We start from the raw sequence: 15,564 nt of genomic DNA, 5'->3' as shown, positions 1-15,564 counted from the left end.
CTAGTCGGAGAGGAATTGGGGAAGAAATAGAATTTGCCCAATGGCATTTGCACAAGGGCTGTGGGTCGCTATGTGGTAGTTAGTTTAGGTTATAATTGTCATAAGGATCTGACATCTACTTCAAAAAGGAGAGAGTTGAAAGCTTGTATCATAGAGAGAAGGAATAGAATGGTGAGAGATTGAAGATAAGGATAGGATTATGTTGGAAACAAGCCTGCTGACTAACTATTAAAAGAGACATGAACTGTCTTCCCTTGAATTGGTAATGATCAAACCTTAGAATCAAATCATAGGTCCCCTAGGAGATCTCATGATCTACTTTGGAGAAAACTGCAATGGAGCACTCCTGGCAAGTTCTTCTTTCAACCTGAACTCTTTCAATGACTAGGAAGAACTGTGTACTTTTCTCAGTAATCCATTTCATTTTGGGGCAGCTCTGACAAGTGGAAAAGGTTTTGCTATTCAGAGGCAGCAAGGTAGCATAGGGAAGTGCTGAGTCTAGAATTGAGGCTGAATTCAAATCCATCCTCAAAAACTTACTAGTTGTGTGACCTCTAGTAAACATTTAGCCTGTCTGCCTCGGTTTCCTCAACTGAAAAGTAGAGATAATAACAGGGTTTTTGTGAGAATCAAATGAGGTAATAATTGTAAAGCACTTAGCATAGTGCTTGGTATGTCATAGGTACTATATAAATGCTTATTCCTTCCTCTCTCCCAAATTATAAAGTCAAAATCTCTACCCACTTATTTTGGGTATATAGAGAAACAAAGAATAAATAAATCTTCCAGACGATTGCGCTTATAATATTTGAAGATAACTAAAGGGTCATCTTTACTCATAGATTTCCTCTTTCTTCCCCCATTAAGAAATAGCATATTTAAGCTTCTTGCCTTCCCTTCCACCTGCATCCCAGTATTTTAGCATCACTACTTAATAGTTACATTTATTGAAACTCAACTTTCTATTTACTACTTTACACTATAAAAACTGTAACTATGGTTTAATCATGCTAACAAGTATTTTCATGGAATGGGACATCTTCTATTGGGTGCCACTTTGTGTGTATATGAAATATGCATAAATATGTGTGTGTGTGTGTGTGTGTGTGTGTGTGTATAAAAAACACATAATCCACATACTTTATATCTTATTCTGCACTAGAATTTATCTTTCTGTCAGGAAATAGGTAGCATGTTTCACTAATAGTACTCAAGAATCATGGCTGGTCACTGCAGGGATCAAAGTGATTAATTCTCCTAGTTGTTTTTCTGTACAATGTTATTGTTATTTTAAAAACTGTCTTCCCAGATTTGCCTAAAACCATCCCTTTTGTCATTTCTTATGATGCAACAATATTCTATTACTTTCACATACCATTACTTGTTCAGTCATTCTCCAATTGATTGGGCACCTCCTTAGTTTCCAGTTCTTTGCCACTAGAAAAAGAGGGCAGCCATAATCTTTCAAAGAACAAATTTAAGAACAGATTTTGCAAAGTCTTAAGTCACTTTCATATACAAAAGCTTTAGAATTCCAAGGAAAAATTAATCTCTGCTTCAAAAAAAATTCAAGTTTGAAAATAAAAGCATCAAGTTGCAAACACCTCATCAGCTTTTCAAGTACCAATAATAACTTTCTAATCCCAAAACCTAAATAAGAATAGGGAATAAATTAAGCACATTCAGGCATAGAAACTTTTTGATCTGTTTCATTTCCTTGCTCAGCCAGTTTGCCTCTCTTTAGGCAATAGGTACTCTCTCCCATCTTGTCAATGACTAGTCTTTGACTAGACTCTTGAACACTTGAGTGGCATAACCCACTGCAGAACTTTTGAGTTGAAGAGATCTACTAACCTCAGCTTCTCCATTAGAAAGAATTATAAGCATTGTGTGTTGACATTCTAGAAGCAGGGACTATGTTACCTAAATTTTGTATTTTCCCCAGCTTCTTAGCATAGTACTCTAAAATTATATTTAGTGAACATTTTTTAGGTATCTACTAGATGTGAGGCATTGCTTACTATTTGATAAGTAAGTTTATGCACTCTAAGAAAAAGAAAGACTCATAATAAAATCTATACAAACAATATTTCATGGCTGGTAACTGGTTGTGTAATCTCTAGTGTCCACTGGCATGGACAAACATAACATGAGTTATAAATAATCAGATCTAGACACATCTGGCACTTCCTCAAGCCCTCAACTCAGATGAGAACATGGAGACTTTTATTTTATTTTTTAAAATTTTTTAACAACTCAGTTATATTTCATTTGATTTTCAAAATTATCGTTATCTCCATTTTACAAAGAAACTGCAGTTTCACTGTGATGAAGTTATTTTCTTATTGTCATAATTTGGCAGATCTAAATCACAAAACTACATCTTTCTGACTCCCAAGTCCAGTGCTTTCTCCACTATAAGATGCTGATGTCTCTTGTAAATAGTCCGCAATTTCTGAAGGGCAGGGTATCATGACAAGCATAGGATATGAGTTCAGGTGCTCCTGGTTAAAACAAAAGAAACACATTTGCAGACATCCACCCAAGAGTGATCTGAATATTTGACAAAATTGCTATAATCATATCTTATTTAGCTTTGGATCTCTATGTCTAGCATGGTATTCTGTACATTGCAAATGCTTACTAAGTATTTGTTGAATTAAATTTATCTGATTTTGAATGAAAGGGTCCCATTGTTCCTTTTGGATCATAGATAAAAATTCAAACTAGAGCTTTATGATGGTGAAGGTGTCCTACCTCTCTTCAATAAAGAATAGAGCACTATTAGGCCTACTTAATGCTTCTGTGGTTTTTACTCATCAGCAATGCCTGTCATTTGAAAAAAGAGTACTGTAATATATTCTGAGAATGGATTTCCATCTATGGTCTCTCATTTAAAGTAGAAGGTAACTTGACAAATCATTCCTACAGCTGCCAGGCTCTGGAGTAATAGGAAAGCCATGGCTACAAGTGAGAATTAGGTGTGGTAAGACAAAGGGAAGAAGCATCTAAGGTGACTAATGTTTACGGCAATGAAGTTCTTTTAATCTTTCGATATCAAGGGTTAAATTTAAGTATAAGGAACATTGCCTATGTTGATAACACTCATATTTAAATAGCAATTTAAAGTTTACAAAGTGCTTTACATACGTTATTTAATATGTTCAACATCCCAAGTGTTATTGAATCAGCAAGTATTTATTAAGAGCCAGGCACAAAGAATAATAATAATTTAAAAAAAATCCTTCTTTCCATAGCTCACATTCCAAGAAAACAGCTACATATAAAAAATACAAAGCATTAATATCAAATTAATAAATACAAATATATACAAAACAGTTAAAAACTAGATAGTTGTCAAGGGGAGTTTGCAGAGAATAAACATTTATTTAACACCTACAATATGTCCTGATATTGTGCTAAGGGTTTTACAAATACTATGGCATTTGAGAGAGCACTAGCTGTAAGAGAATATGCCATGTATAAAAGTAAATTATATACAAAGTGATACTAAATAATTCAAGAGGGAAAGTGCTAATAAATCCCTCAATTAAAAAAAAAATCCCATGAATTTCATTCTTAACTTTTAACATCTCCAACTTTCTCACCAAGATACTGAATCCCTATGCCCTCCAAATGGTACCAGTCTTCTTTTTTTTTCTGTTTCAAGTCTTACAATGAATATTTGGAATTCATTTCCTAATTTCAACTTACTTCAGAACACTTATCTATTTTGTTACTAGTATTTTGCCTCAAGTACACTCAAAGTAGAAAATCTCCTACTCCCCTCCCCCCATAGCTTTAAAGAGAAAAAAAGAATTCTACATTTCTAGCTTGATGGCTAAAAGACAAATTTCTTAATCTAATACTGAAGTAATTGTATTCTACTGGTTAGTTTTATGACCATTCGAAAGCACAGAAGCAGCTAGATGTGCAGTGGATAGAACACTAGCCCTGGAGTTAGGAGAAATTCTAATCTTATGTGTATTTCCTAATGTTTCATTTGCATTTTTTATTTTCTTCTTCTTTTTTTGTATCACTACTACTACCCAACTGTTCTCATCACCATCTCAAAGCAGTTCTCCACTATAAGATAATCAAAATGAATCCACAAATTGACCTTGCCTGAAAATGTGAATCACTTTGCACCTTTATTTCACACTTTAGTTACAGAGAAGTAAAAACCATTTATTTATTTTAAAGAATTAAAATGTTATATTAACATTACCAAACAATTTTAAAATTAAACAAAGAAAATACAAAACTATTTTTAACTGCAATTCCATATTATGGTTGAAGGAACAAGAGGCAGCTAGAAAGAAAAGGAAAGCAGAAAGAAACAAGGAAAAAAAAAAGGCAGGAAAGAAATAGAAAAGAAAAAAAAATACAAAGAGGGAACTGCACAACAATAAAGGACAAAATGGTTTAAAACTAAAGATGTTTTGAAAATAAGCCTGCCTGTCAAGAATATCAGGATAATTTTTTTTTACAATAATCATCAAAATTAATTTGGTGTTGGTTAAAAAAAAGTTAAATTGGTAAACGAATGAGATTAGGTACACAAAACCTGGATACAATTGAACATACTAACATAATATTTAATAAAACCAAAGAATGGAGTAAGGGCTCATCAATGGACAAAATTGTGGAGAAAACTATAAAGCAATCTGATGGAAATAAGGTTTAAAGACAAACAAGTCATGTGATAGATATACCGCAATAATCTCAAATTGAATAAATAATCTACATACAAAAGATTTTATAAAACAAATTAAAGGAGAAAAGATGGAGATAACTCTCTGCTATGGATAAGGGGCAAATTCTTGATCCAACAAGAGGCAAAGATAAATCACAGGAGGAAAAAAAAGTACAAATCTTTTATGATTATGATAAATTGAAAAGCTTCTGCAAAAACAATTAAATAGATGTGGTTACAATAAAAGAGACACAATGAACTAGAAAAAATAAGAAATTTCTCTGATAAGAGTCAGCTATGCATGACATATAAGGAACTGATACAAATACTTAAGAATATCCAAGCCAATCTCCAATATATAAATGATTAAAAAGAAAAAAGACAAATTATTAACCACCAATTAAAAATATTCCAACTAACTAATATGAAAACCAAATTAAGCACCTCAATAAAGTCGTACAACCATCATAATACCAAAGATGACAAAACATGGAAAAGTACTATTGATGGTTATGGAAGGATATTCACTATATTAATACATTTTTGGTGAAGATGTGAGTTGGTCCAAATCTTGTTCAAAGTAATTTAAAACTATACTAAAAATCATTCTCAATCTATAGATACCACTGCAGTCATAGATCCCAAAGAGATCAAAGAAAAGGAAGAAGCAGCATTTTTTGTTGCAGGAAAGAACTGGAAATAAAAGTGATATATCAGTTGAGGAATAACTGGATTATGGTATATGAATTTAATAGAACATTCTTGTGCCATAAAAAATTATGAATATGATGGACTCAAGAGAAACCTGGAAAGGTTAGTAGATAATAAAGCAAGCAGAAACAGGAAAAAATTTTATATAATACTGGAGGAAAACTGCCTAGGAAAAGACTCGGGGACTCTGATTAATGCACTATCTACTCACAAACCCAGAATCCTGTTAATAACAAAAATAACATTTACATAGTGTTTACTATGTGCCAGGCACAAGCTAAGCACTTTACAATTATTATCTTATTTGATCCTCATAATTCTTAGAGACAGGTGCTATAATTAACCTAATTTTACAGATGAGGAAAGTTAGGCACAAGTTAAGTGACTTGTCCAGGATCAGATAGCCAATAAGTATCTGAGGCCATATCTGAACTCAGGTTTTCCTGACTTCACAAGCTCTATCCAATTAACTATTACCTGAAGAATCATGTTTCCCACCTCTTTCTAAAGAAATTATAGAATACAGGTGTAGAAAAAGATACCTTTTCAGATAGTCAATGTACAGAAAATTAAAGTTGATTTACTTAACTATGCTTAGTACAAGGTTTTATTTTAATTAGGAAGAAAGGATGGGAAAAGAAGTAGGTAGACAGTGATATTGAAGTCAAAAGCAATCAATCAATAAGTATATATTAAGCCCTATTATATGCCAAGCCCTATGCCAGAGTACTGGGAAGAAAAAAGTACAAAGAAGAAACAATGCTTACTTTTGATTAACTTGTATTTCAATGAAGGAAAAAGAAAAAAAAAATCTATCTATATGTATATAAAATACATATGAAATAAAATAAAATATAAATCTAATAAAAAAGAAAAGAACATACTAACTGAGGAGGCAATCTGTTGGAAGAAAAAGGAACTGGAAATTGAGTGGATGTCCATGAGTTGGGGAATGACTGAATAAGTTATGATATATGAACATAATGGAATATTATTGTTCTACAAGAAATGATCAGCAGGATGATTTCAGAAAAGGCCTAGGAAGACTTACATAAACTGATGTTAAGTGAAGTGAGTAGAACCTGGAGAACGTTGTACATAGCACCAACAAAATTATGTGATGATCAACTGTGAGGGATTGGCTCTTTTTCAACAATGAGATGAGTCAGGCCAATTTCAATAACTTGGGATAGAGAGAGCCATCTACATCCAGAAAAAGGACTATGGGGACTAAATGTGGACCACAATTTTTTTTTCACATATCTTCTGTTGTTTGCTTTTTTTTTTTTTTTTTTTTTTTTTTACTTTCTCAATTTTTTTTCCTTTTTGATCTGATTTTTCTTGTGCAGCATGATAAATGTTTTAAAAGAATTGCACATATTTAACCTATATTGGATTATTTGTTGTCTAGGGGAAGTGACAGGAAGGGAGAAAAGTTTGGAACACAAGGTTTTGCAAGGATAAATATGGAAAACCATCTTTTCATGTATTTTGAATAAAATAAAATATGAGGAAAGGACCTGAAAGAGTGGAAGGAGAGGGAACCAGAGGAAGTTTGAGAAGAGATGAAAAGATTTGCTGTGAAGTGTGGGATAGTGAGTCAATAAAGGAGCTATAGTAGGATTACCTAGCATCAGTGAGGATCCAGTTGAAGCTGCATTACATAAATTTGTGGAATAGTCAATCAGAATAGTTGTATGATTTTCTCCACCTTCATTCAGCAGTCCAAATATAGAACTGTCTAAGAAAGGACAATACAGAGTTGAATTGGCAACAAGCGGTCAAGATGAGGGAAAGAGAGAGATGATCAAGGAGAGAATCAAGGGGTCAAGGGGCTTTAGGTCATGAGGCAGACAGAATAAGGTTTTATAAAAGAAAGCACAGAGAGAGATGAAAAACCAATACGTTATTGTCAGATAAGGAGATTTCAGAATTCTTGAATATGAAGATGGCACAAAATAGGAATGTCAAATTGGGAATACTAGGGTTCCATGAAGTTTAAAAGAGTTTTAGACCAAATAGCTCAGAATAAAAACCAAATTCCTTAGTCTAGCATTGAAAGTTCTCTATAATATATTTCCAAATTACCTTTCCACTCTACATTATAACTAGACTAAATTCATCACTGTCCCCATGCACATCACTTAGTTTCCTACTTCTGCACTTTTGTTCAAATGATTTTAAATGCCTGAAATGACCTCTTTTTATGACTACCTCTATCACCCATTCTTTAAAGGCCTAAGTCAAATATCAGCTCCTCCATAAAATCTTCCCCCACTATCTCTTAACCTGTAAAATCTTTTTTTCATGATCTCAAAATATTATCCCACACTTCACAGCAACAATATATTTTAATGTATTCTATTTATCTGTCTACATTTCTTATCCTCTTCCCCATCTGACCTCTATCTATACTGTATGTTAAGAGTGGGTACTTGTCTAATTGATCTTAGCTGCCCCACCAACACACCTGGGTGAATAATCTTTGTTTGTTGGAAGCATGAACTAAGAATCCAATTCAAAATAAGTGTTCAAGACTTTTTCCTTTCAGAATATTACTTTTTCTTAGCTATATGGCAGCATTCAGTAGCAGATGGGAATAGTGAAAAATAATTGTGGAATAAAAAGAAAAGGTATTAATTGGTGGGAGGACAGCGTATTGGAGAGAGTGTTAGACAACTCCTGGGTTCAAATATCATTTTATATATAGCTGAGCAAATCACTTTACATTTTAAGTCTCAGTTTCCTCATCTGTAAAATGAAGGGATTGAACTGATAACCTCTAAGGAACTTTCTAGTTTTAATATGAACTTAAAAAAAAATTATAGTTTACGGTTTATAAATTAATGGAAGGCTTATCCTACATTGGTCCAAATAGAGAACATTCCCACATGTAAACTACATTTCTTATTTAAGATCTCTATGAATGTAAACAAATACTAAAATACACACAGATACACACACAAAATCATGTATGAAATATACCTACATCACACATTTACTGAAGGAATAGTTTTGTGCATCACTTTCATTCAGGTAAATATATTTTGTTCACTTTTGTCATCACTTGCATTGTCCCTTTACTACCAGTATAATTATAATCTCTACCCACTCCCCCTACCCCTCCTTAAGTTTTATAGAAATCCACTCAGGGTATAAGTAACAGCCTATATTAAGACCACCAAGAGTCTTTTGCACTTAGAGGTCCTACTCTAATATAGGTCCTACTTCACTGCCTAATTGTGAAAATAACCTTGGATTTTTATAGACTATGTAAGCAGAATACAAGTTCCAAATGGATATATGAACTCTGTAAAGTACACTGGACTGTACACCTGTTGTTATGTTTTATAAGGCTTAACATCAGTTTGGCAACAGAATGATGAATTGTCGATCAGCAATTCCCTACAAAAATCTAAGTTGAGGAATTGGAGAGGAAAGGCGTTTCCAATGGAGGAAATATCCACATAAATGAAATTACAGATATTTAAAATACTGATACATGATTTTTTTTATTATAGCTTTTTATTTACAAGATATATGCATGGGTAATTTTTTAGCATTGACAATTGCAAGACCTTTTGTTTCAACTTTTCCCCTCTTTCCCCCAACCTTTTCCCTGAGATGGCAGGTTGACCAATACATGTTAAATATGTTAAAATATAAATTAAATACAATATACATGATACATATTTTTACAAATATGCTAGGAACTAAATTCCATATGTATCAAAGTTATTCATATTTAACAATTTTATAACATGTGGCAAATACTAAAAAAGTTATAATTTAAAGTAATTTATTGCTAAATATTTGTTGAATTTTTTTTGCAATGTTTAAAATCTGAAACATTTTAGAGCTAACAGAAAATTTGCATTGCGTTTTCATTTTCCCATGTTAATTACGTGTTATTAGCTCCTAGGTGCTTTTTATTGAATCACAAGAGGAAGGAGAGAGTAAGCCACTAATTGATATTACAACCAGAAAATTTTATATTTTGAATATTCAAGTAGGAATATAGCAACTACAAGGATCAATTTTTTTTCAATAAATATTTTGACTACACATGCATACCTCTTATCTGAAACATATATAACTAGGTAGACCATAGAGGCACAGTGAATAACCAATGTTCAATGAAGGCAAGTGGTTCTACAGTTTTCAGAAGAAAAGGAACTACTTTAACAAATATTGTTATACCTTTAACCTGCAATCACCATGGTGTGGGTTGGCAATCCTGCAGAAGTTAAGGCAGCTCAAGTCTACTGGCAAATCAAAAAAAAAAGTTAGACTAAATCCAGTATCACTAGAAATCCTTAGTATCATCATTAACTTGAGTTCTTTAATTTTTAACATGAGGGGGCTTAGTCAATAGGGTCTCCACACATTGAATTCAGATAGTGTTGAAAGCCTAACAAAACAGTCCATCTAAGAACAGACATCACTACTGTATTTCCAATTCTCTTTGGAACCCATAATAACAAATCATAAATCCAGTAGTATTGATTTATTTTGGTACAACCTTTGATATACTTTCTATAGTTGGCTCTTTATAGTAAGTTAATGACAAACTACTTTAAATGTGTTAATTGAATCCTTACAACATTCCATTCATTGATTTTACTATTATTTTGCTATTAAGAAACAAGGATGAGTAACTTTTTATCTTTATATAAAAAGTTTTGAGTGTCAAGTTGCAACCCTCATCAGTTAAAAGTGAAGCTGCAGCCAAGTAGGATGACAAAATGCCTAGCATTATTAACGCAGAAGGACCAGAATTTAAGAGGACCACCTGCATACATTGGCATGATTTTTTTATCCACGAGGCAGAAAAAAAGGATGAAACATGTATTTTAAATAAAATCATAATTTTCTTGCATCAATGGGCATACTTAGTCCTTCTAGTATTAGGGGAAAATATACAAAATTACACAGAAAACATATCCTCATCTTTGGCGGATTTTCTTTTTTGATTCTTTTTAATAGGCACTAGGAGAAAAAGGAAATAAATACCATGCTATCTAGGAAAAACCAAAACAAAACAAAACTAGATAGTAAGGATTTCAACATAGTCTTGGGAAAACAAAAATATTCTAGGTCAAAATAACAAAAAGTTTTTTCTATAATTAAGCATATTAGTTCACAAATACAACTATTAGTTCAACCTATCAGTTTTGTTCTAGATACCAAGTAGTAGAAGACAGGATCTTTTCCCTAACAGTTTATAATCAAGATGAGAAATATATCCATAAAACAATAAATAAGGCAGCAAATAAATGTAAAATTAATGAGTTAAATAAGAAAAGCTTTCTAAATTCAATGTATAAATTCATTGGACCAAGAAAGGTTTCGCATAGGTCAGAAAAGACTTCACAGAGAAAGCTGGAATTAAGATCAATCTTGAAAAATTAATTGGTAGAAAAAAAGAGACAGGACATTCTATGTGAGCAAAAACATGGAGATTAAAAATTGCAACATGTATTCAGGAAATAGAACAAACCATTTAGTTGAAGCAGAGACTAGAAAGGTAAACTGATCCTAGATTCTGAAACATCTTGACCATCAGATCATAGAACTGAAACTGAAAGGCTCTACAGGTCATCTAGTTCAAGGTCCATGTTTTAATGATGAATATATTGAGGCACAGAGAAATTAAGCAATTTTGAGGCCACACAGATAAGTTGCAGAATTGGGATTTGAATTCAGTTTACAAGTTTAGCGCTCTTTTCCCTATATCACAATGAAAGACTTAGTAATTTAGACTTTATCATGTGGACAATCAAGAGTGAATAAATGTTTTTCAGTAGAGGAGTGATAAGATCAAAGTTATTTGAGGATAACAGGGACAGTAGAATCAAAAGACCAGAGAGGTAATGACATCAGTTAGAAGGCTATTAATATTATTACTTTAAGTGGAAAGTAATAAATGTACTACATCATAGGTGTGAGGAAAACCACGAGAAATAGCATCTTACATCTATATGAAAAGCTTCAGTGGTACAGTTCGGGTCTTCTTAAAATTTTTCCATTAGCCACCCTTTTTTCACCAGAGAAATTTTTCCCCAATTCTGGGTATGTAAGTACCTATTTGAGTATATAAATTAAGGCATACAAATTACACCTTGGGAATACAAATTTTAAGAATGAAGCAATTACTACTTGCAAGACCTTTACATTCTAACAATTTCATTGTTATGAATATGAATATTATATATATTCATTGATATAGTCATGAATATTATATATACCTGTGATTTTATACATACATACATATATACATATATATATGTATATATATGTGTGTGTGTGTATGTATAAAATCACAGGTCCAGTCTCTTTAAATTTATACAGCATTTTGTAGATTTGTTTAAGGCTATGATAGAATTTTCAAATATTTGTATCCAGCAAGAAACTGGAGACCTGAGACTGAAGCTCAGGAAAATCTTTAAATGCCAGGGATAGAGAATTGTTATCTATAGAGAAAGTGATAGTTAAAGCCAGTGGAATAAATTCTCTGAAAGAGAAAGTATAGGAGAGAGTCTTTAGGCTGAATGAAATACTTAAATTTTTTAAGCTAAGTGGCATAATGTATAGAACATCAGACTTGGAGTAAGAAAATTCAAATGTGGCCTAAAACATTTCTAGTGTGATACTAGGCAAGTCATATAACCTGTTCGACCCAATGCTCACATCTCTAAAATGGAAATAGGAACAGCATCTCACAGGGTAGTTGGGAAGATTAAATTAAATAATACTTCTGAAGCATTTTGCATACCTTAAGGCACTAAATAAATACTAAGTAAGAGGATCATGATAATTTAACTCTCAGTAATAGGCTCATAAGTTTTAGGATTAGAAAAAGCCTCAAAGCTTACCTAATCATATTCCCTCATTTTTCAGATAAAGAAACTGCAGTCTATGCTAAGTGAAATGAGCAGAACCAAGAGATCATTATATACTTCAACAACGATACTGTATGAAGATGTATTATGATGGAAGTGGAGTTCTTTGACAAAGAGATCTAACTCAATTTCAATTGATCAATGATGGACAGAAGTAGCTACACCCAAAGTAAGAACACTGAGAAATGAATGTAAACTATTTGCATTTTTGTTTTTTTTCTTTCCGGGTTATTTTTACCTTCTAAATCCAATTCTCCTTGTGCCTCAAGAGAATTGTTTGGTTCTGCATACATATATTGTATCTAGGAAATACTGAAATATATTTAACATATATAGGACTGCTTGCCATCTAGGGGAGGGAGTGGAGGGAGGGAGGGGAAAATCGGAACAGAAGTTAGTGCAAGGGATAATGTTGTAAAAAAAAATTACCCTGGCATGGGTTCTGTCAATAAAAAGTTATTATAAAATTAAAAAAAAAAAAGAAAGAAACTGCAGTCCAGAGTTAAAACAACTTATCCAAAATTAAACAGGTATCAATAGGAGAGTCAGAGCTTTTACTCCAAATCCAACTTTCTCTCTGATTTAATGCCTGTAGATCTACTTTCTGATTACCAATTTAGTTTCCCAGCTACCTCAATACTAGAAAAGAGATCCCAGAGTAATGTAAACGAAACTTTCAGTCACTTAAATAATGTATCCGCAAATTTAATAAATTGGATCAAATCATCTGTTTTAGACAGTATAAGTCAGTTTATCTTAGACACCAACTATGGGTGAAATGAAGTTCTTGACCTACAGAATTATGAAACCATATCTCAAATTGTAGCAACCCCACTAACAAGCTGCACTTCAGAAGATAAGAGCTAATCATCCAGTTTGCCCTATCCAACAATGATTATCACAACATGAATTAGGAAGCTGCCCGTGAAGAAGGTTTCTGGACAAAATTAGAAATACTTTACTCTATAGGCAAATATTTGGAACTTAGCATAGTTGATAGAACTAGAGAAATTAAAAGTTCATAGTGCCCTACTGGACTGTGAACTTCATTGGGGCAAGGGCCATGTCAGATTTGTACTCTATTACTTCCTAACCACTACTGTGTATACAGCCACTTGCTCAATAAATGTCTACTGAACTGTAGAATCTTTAAAGACATTGCTAAAAGAAAACTATCATTATACTCCCAAAAATATTTTTGGTGTCACTGTCAGAGACAAAATAATAACCTGATCTGAGTAGGGTGAGAATACATGTTTTTAGATCTGTGTGTTGAGTTTGATAGATAAGATATTGAGGTATGTAGGATTTATTGAGATGGACTTAGTGTCATGGACATTGCTTAAAACTGTAACACTCGCATTGTCAATGCATCATGCTATATCTAAAGTAAATAAGAAAAGTTCCCATTTCCTAGCCCCGACTTATTCTGTTCCAAAAACCCTCCCAAAATACAGTGTATGTTGAGGAATAAGAAGTAATCTACTTGAAACTACGGAGTCAAAGGGATCTTTAGGAGTAAGTCATCTGCTCGGTAGAATCTCAAAACTCAAAGCACTAGAAAGGGTGGGGAGAGGGGGAAAGAAAAGCATTAGAATAAAGAAATGTGAGAGTCTTTGGGGAACAAAAAAAAAAAGAGTTATTTGTTCCAAATCCCCGCCCCATGTAGAAATTCTTTCTAAAACACTTCTTACAAGCAGTCACCCCATCTCTGAGCAATTCCAGACACCTTAACAAGCTTGCGACTTCTCCAGTCTTATAACTACTTTTGGACAGCTCCAATTGTAAGGGCTGTAAAATTACAAATCTCTGGTCTTAGTTCCGACCTCTCTCCAGCAAAATCGATTGGTATCCATCCCTTCTAAGCGTCAGCCTTCCAAGTGGTGTAAGGCCAAACTTACAAATGTGCCCGTGCTTATGGATGTCGGGTCATCCTCTTTTTAGTCTTTAAACTAACTCCCTCCAAGTTATTGACAGCATGTTACCCACCACTAAGCACACAAACCCCGGCGGAGCCAGCCAAAGAAATGACCCCATGGACAGCTCCAGATAAAAGAGGTCAGACAACAAACGCAAGCCCTCCACACACTTTTACGAGTTGCAATACGACCCCCCCCCAACCCAAACTAAGAAGCGACTCCCGCATCTGTCCCGCTCCTAAGCTTGGCCCTCTCGAAAATCAGGGAGTATCCAGGCCCGAGCCCCGAGACCGGCAAGCTGCCCTCGCCTCGCCCCGCCCCTCCCTTATAGCCTCCCCGGGGATCCACAGGGAGTCGGGGGTTGGGGGGGGGGGTGGCGGGGAGAGTTATTCGCGGCAGGGGGGACAAGCCATGAGCCCCAGCTGCTACCAGGTCTCGGAGCGGACAGACCTCTGGGCAACCCTGAACAGACTGGCCCCACCGGTGCCGGGGGTTTCGGGTTCCCATAGGACCCCGCAGCCCGAAGCTGATCTCCGATTCCCTAGTCTTTAGAGCGTGCGCTCCCCAGACACCTCCCTGGAGCCCGGTCGGCTCAGGAAGGGCCGCCCTCCGGAAGACCGGACGGGCACCACAGGAGTCGCTGAAGAAGGTGGCCGCGCGCGGAAGGCGGCGGAGCTGCCCGCCTCCCTCCACCCCTACCCGGGGCGGCCGCCGAGGGTCACTCACCGAAAGGACGCTCATGCGGATTGGGGTCTCCAGCAGACACGCCATCTTGATCCTTCCCACCGGATTGGGGTTAAGACTAGGGATGGCGTCGGCACTTTCGACCGCGGCCTTCCTATGTCGCTACTAATCGTTGTCACTCGTGGGGAGTCTGGCAAAGGAAAGATTCACGCCGCTACGGGGGCAGCTGTAGCTCCGAGAAAGATATTGGATTAGGAAAAGAAAAAGAAAGGGGAGCTTATTAACGAATCAGCAGATGGGAAATAGACATTAATCTTAGTTGGAGGCGTTGAGATGAAGGAAAGGGGCGGTGTTCAGCAGTTGACGCATGCGCGTAAGGGGAATTGCCCTCGTGCAAACCCTCCGCCTGGGCGGGACAAGGCCTTTGCACGTTGAGTGGGAGCCCTCTAGAGGGTGAGAATTAATGGAGCCTATTTTATGTTCCTTTAAAAGAAAACTTTTCTTGGATTTGGAATTGTCAGGAATCTCGTCCAGCGTCTTCAATTTACAAATGATGAAATAGAGGTACACAGAGATTGGGGTTTGTTCAAGGTCACACAGATAGTAAATAGAGATCCCATCGTAGGTTCTTGGAGGCTATTTCGAGATTCTT

At 35.0% G+C, this 15,564-nt stretch overlaps 1 protein-coding gene across 3 annotated transcripts in view; it reads right to left on the bottom strand.

The window, feature by feature from the left end:
* ARMC8 (armadillo repeat containing 8) overlaps positions 1–15,281 on the bottom strand; it is a 114,571-nt gene extending 99,290 nt beyond the window's left edge. The window contains exons 1-2 of one of the 3 annotated variants that reach the window (XM_051985611.1): positions 14,955–14,976; positions 1,376–1,437 (exon numbers count right to left, since the gene is read on the bottom strand). In XM_051985611.1, coding sequence (XP_051841571.1) covers positions 1,376–1,393 — 18 coding nt within the window. In that variant the 5' untranslated portion in view covers positions 1,394–1,437; positions 14,955–14,976. Of the gene's footprint in view, positions 1–1,375; positions 1,438–14,954 lie in introns of all 3 variants that reach the window. The other 2 variants (XM_051985612.1, XM_051985610.1) reach the window with 2 other exon arrangements.
* Positions 15,282–15,564: the final 283 nt, after the last annotated feature.

The sequence above is a fragment of the Antechinus flavipes genome, chromosome 3, assembly GCF_016432865.1.
Source record: "Antechinus flavipes isolate AdamAnt ecotype Samford, QLD, Australia chromosome 3, AdamAnt_v2, whole genome shotgun sequence".
Lineage (NCBI taxonomy): Eukaryota > Metazoa > Chordata > Mammalia > Dasyuromorphia > Dasyuridae > Antechinus > Antechinus flavipes.
The sequence above is the reverse complement of the archived record's forward strand: the minus strand, read 5'-3'. Positions and strand labels throughout refer to the sequence as shown.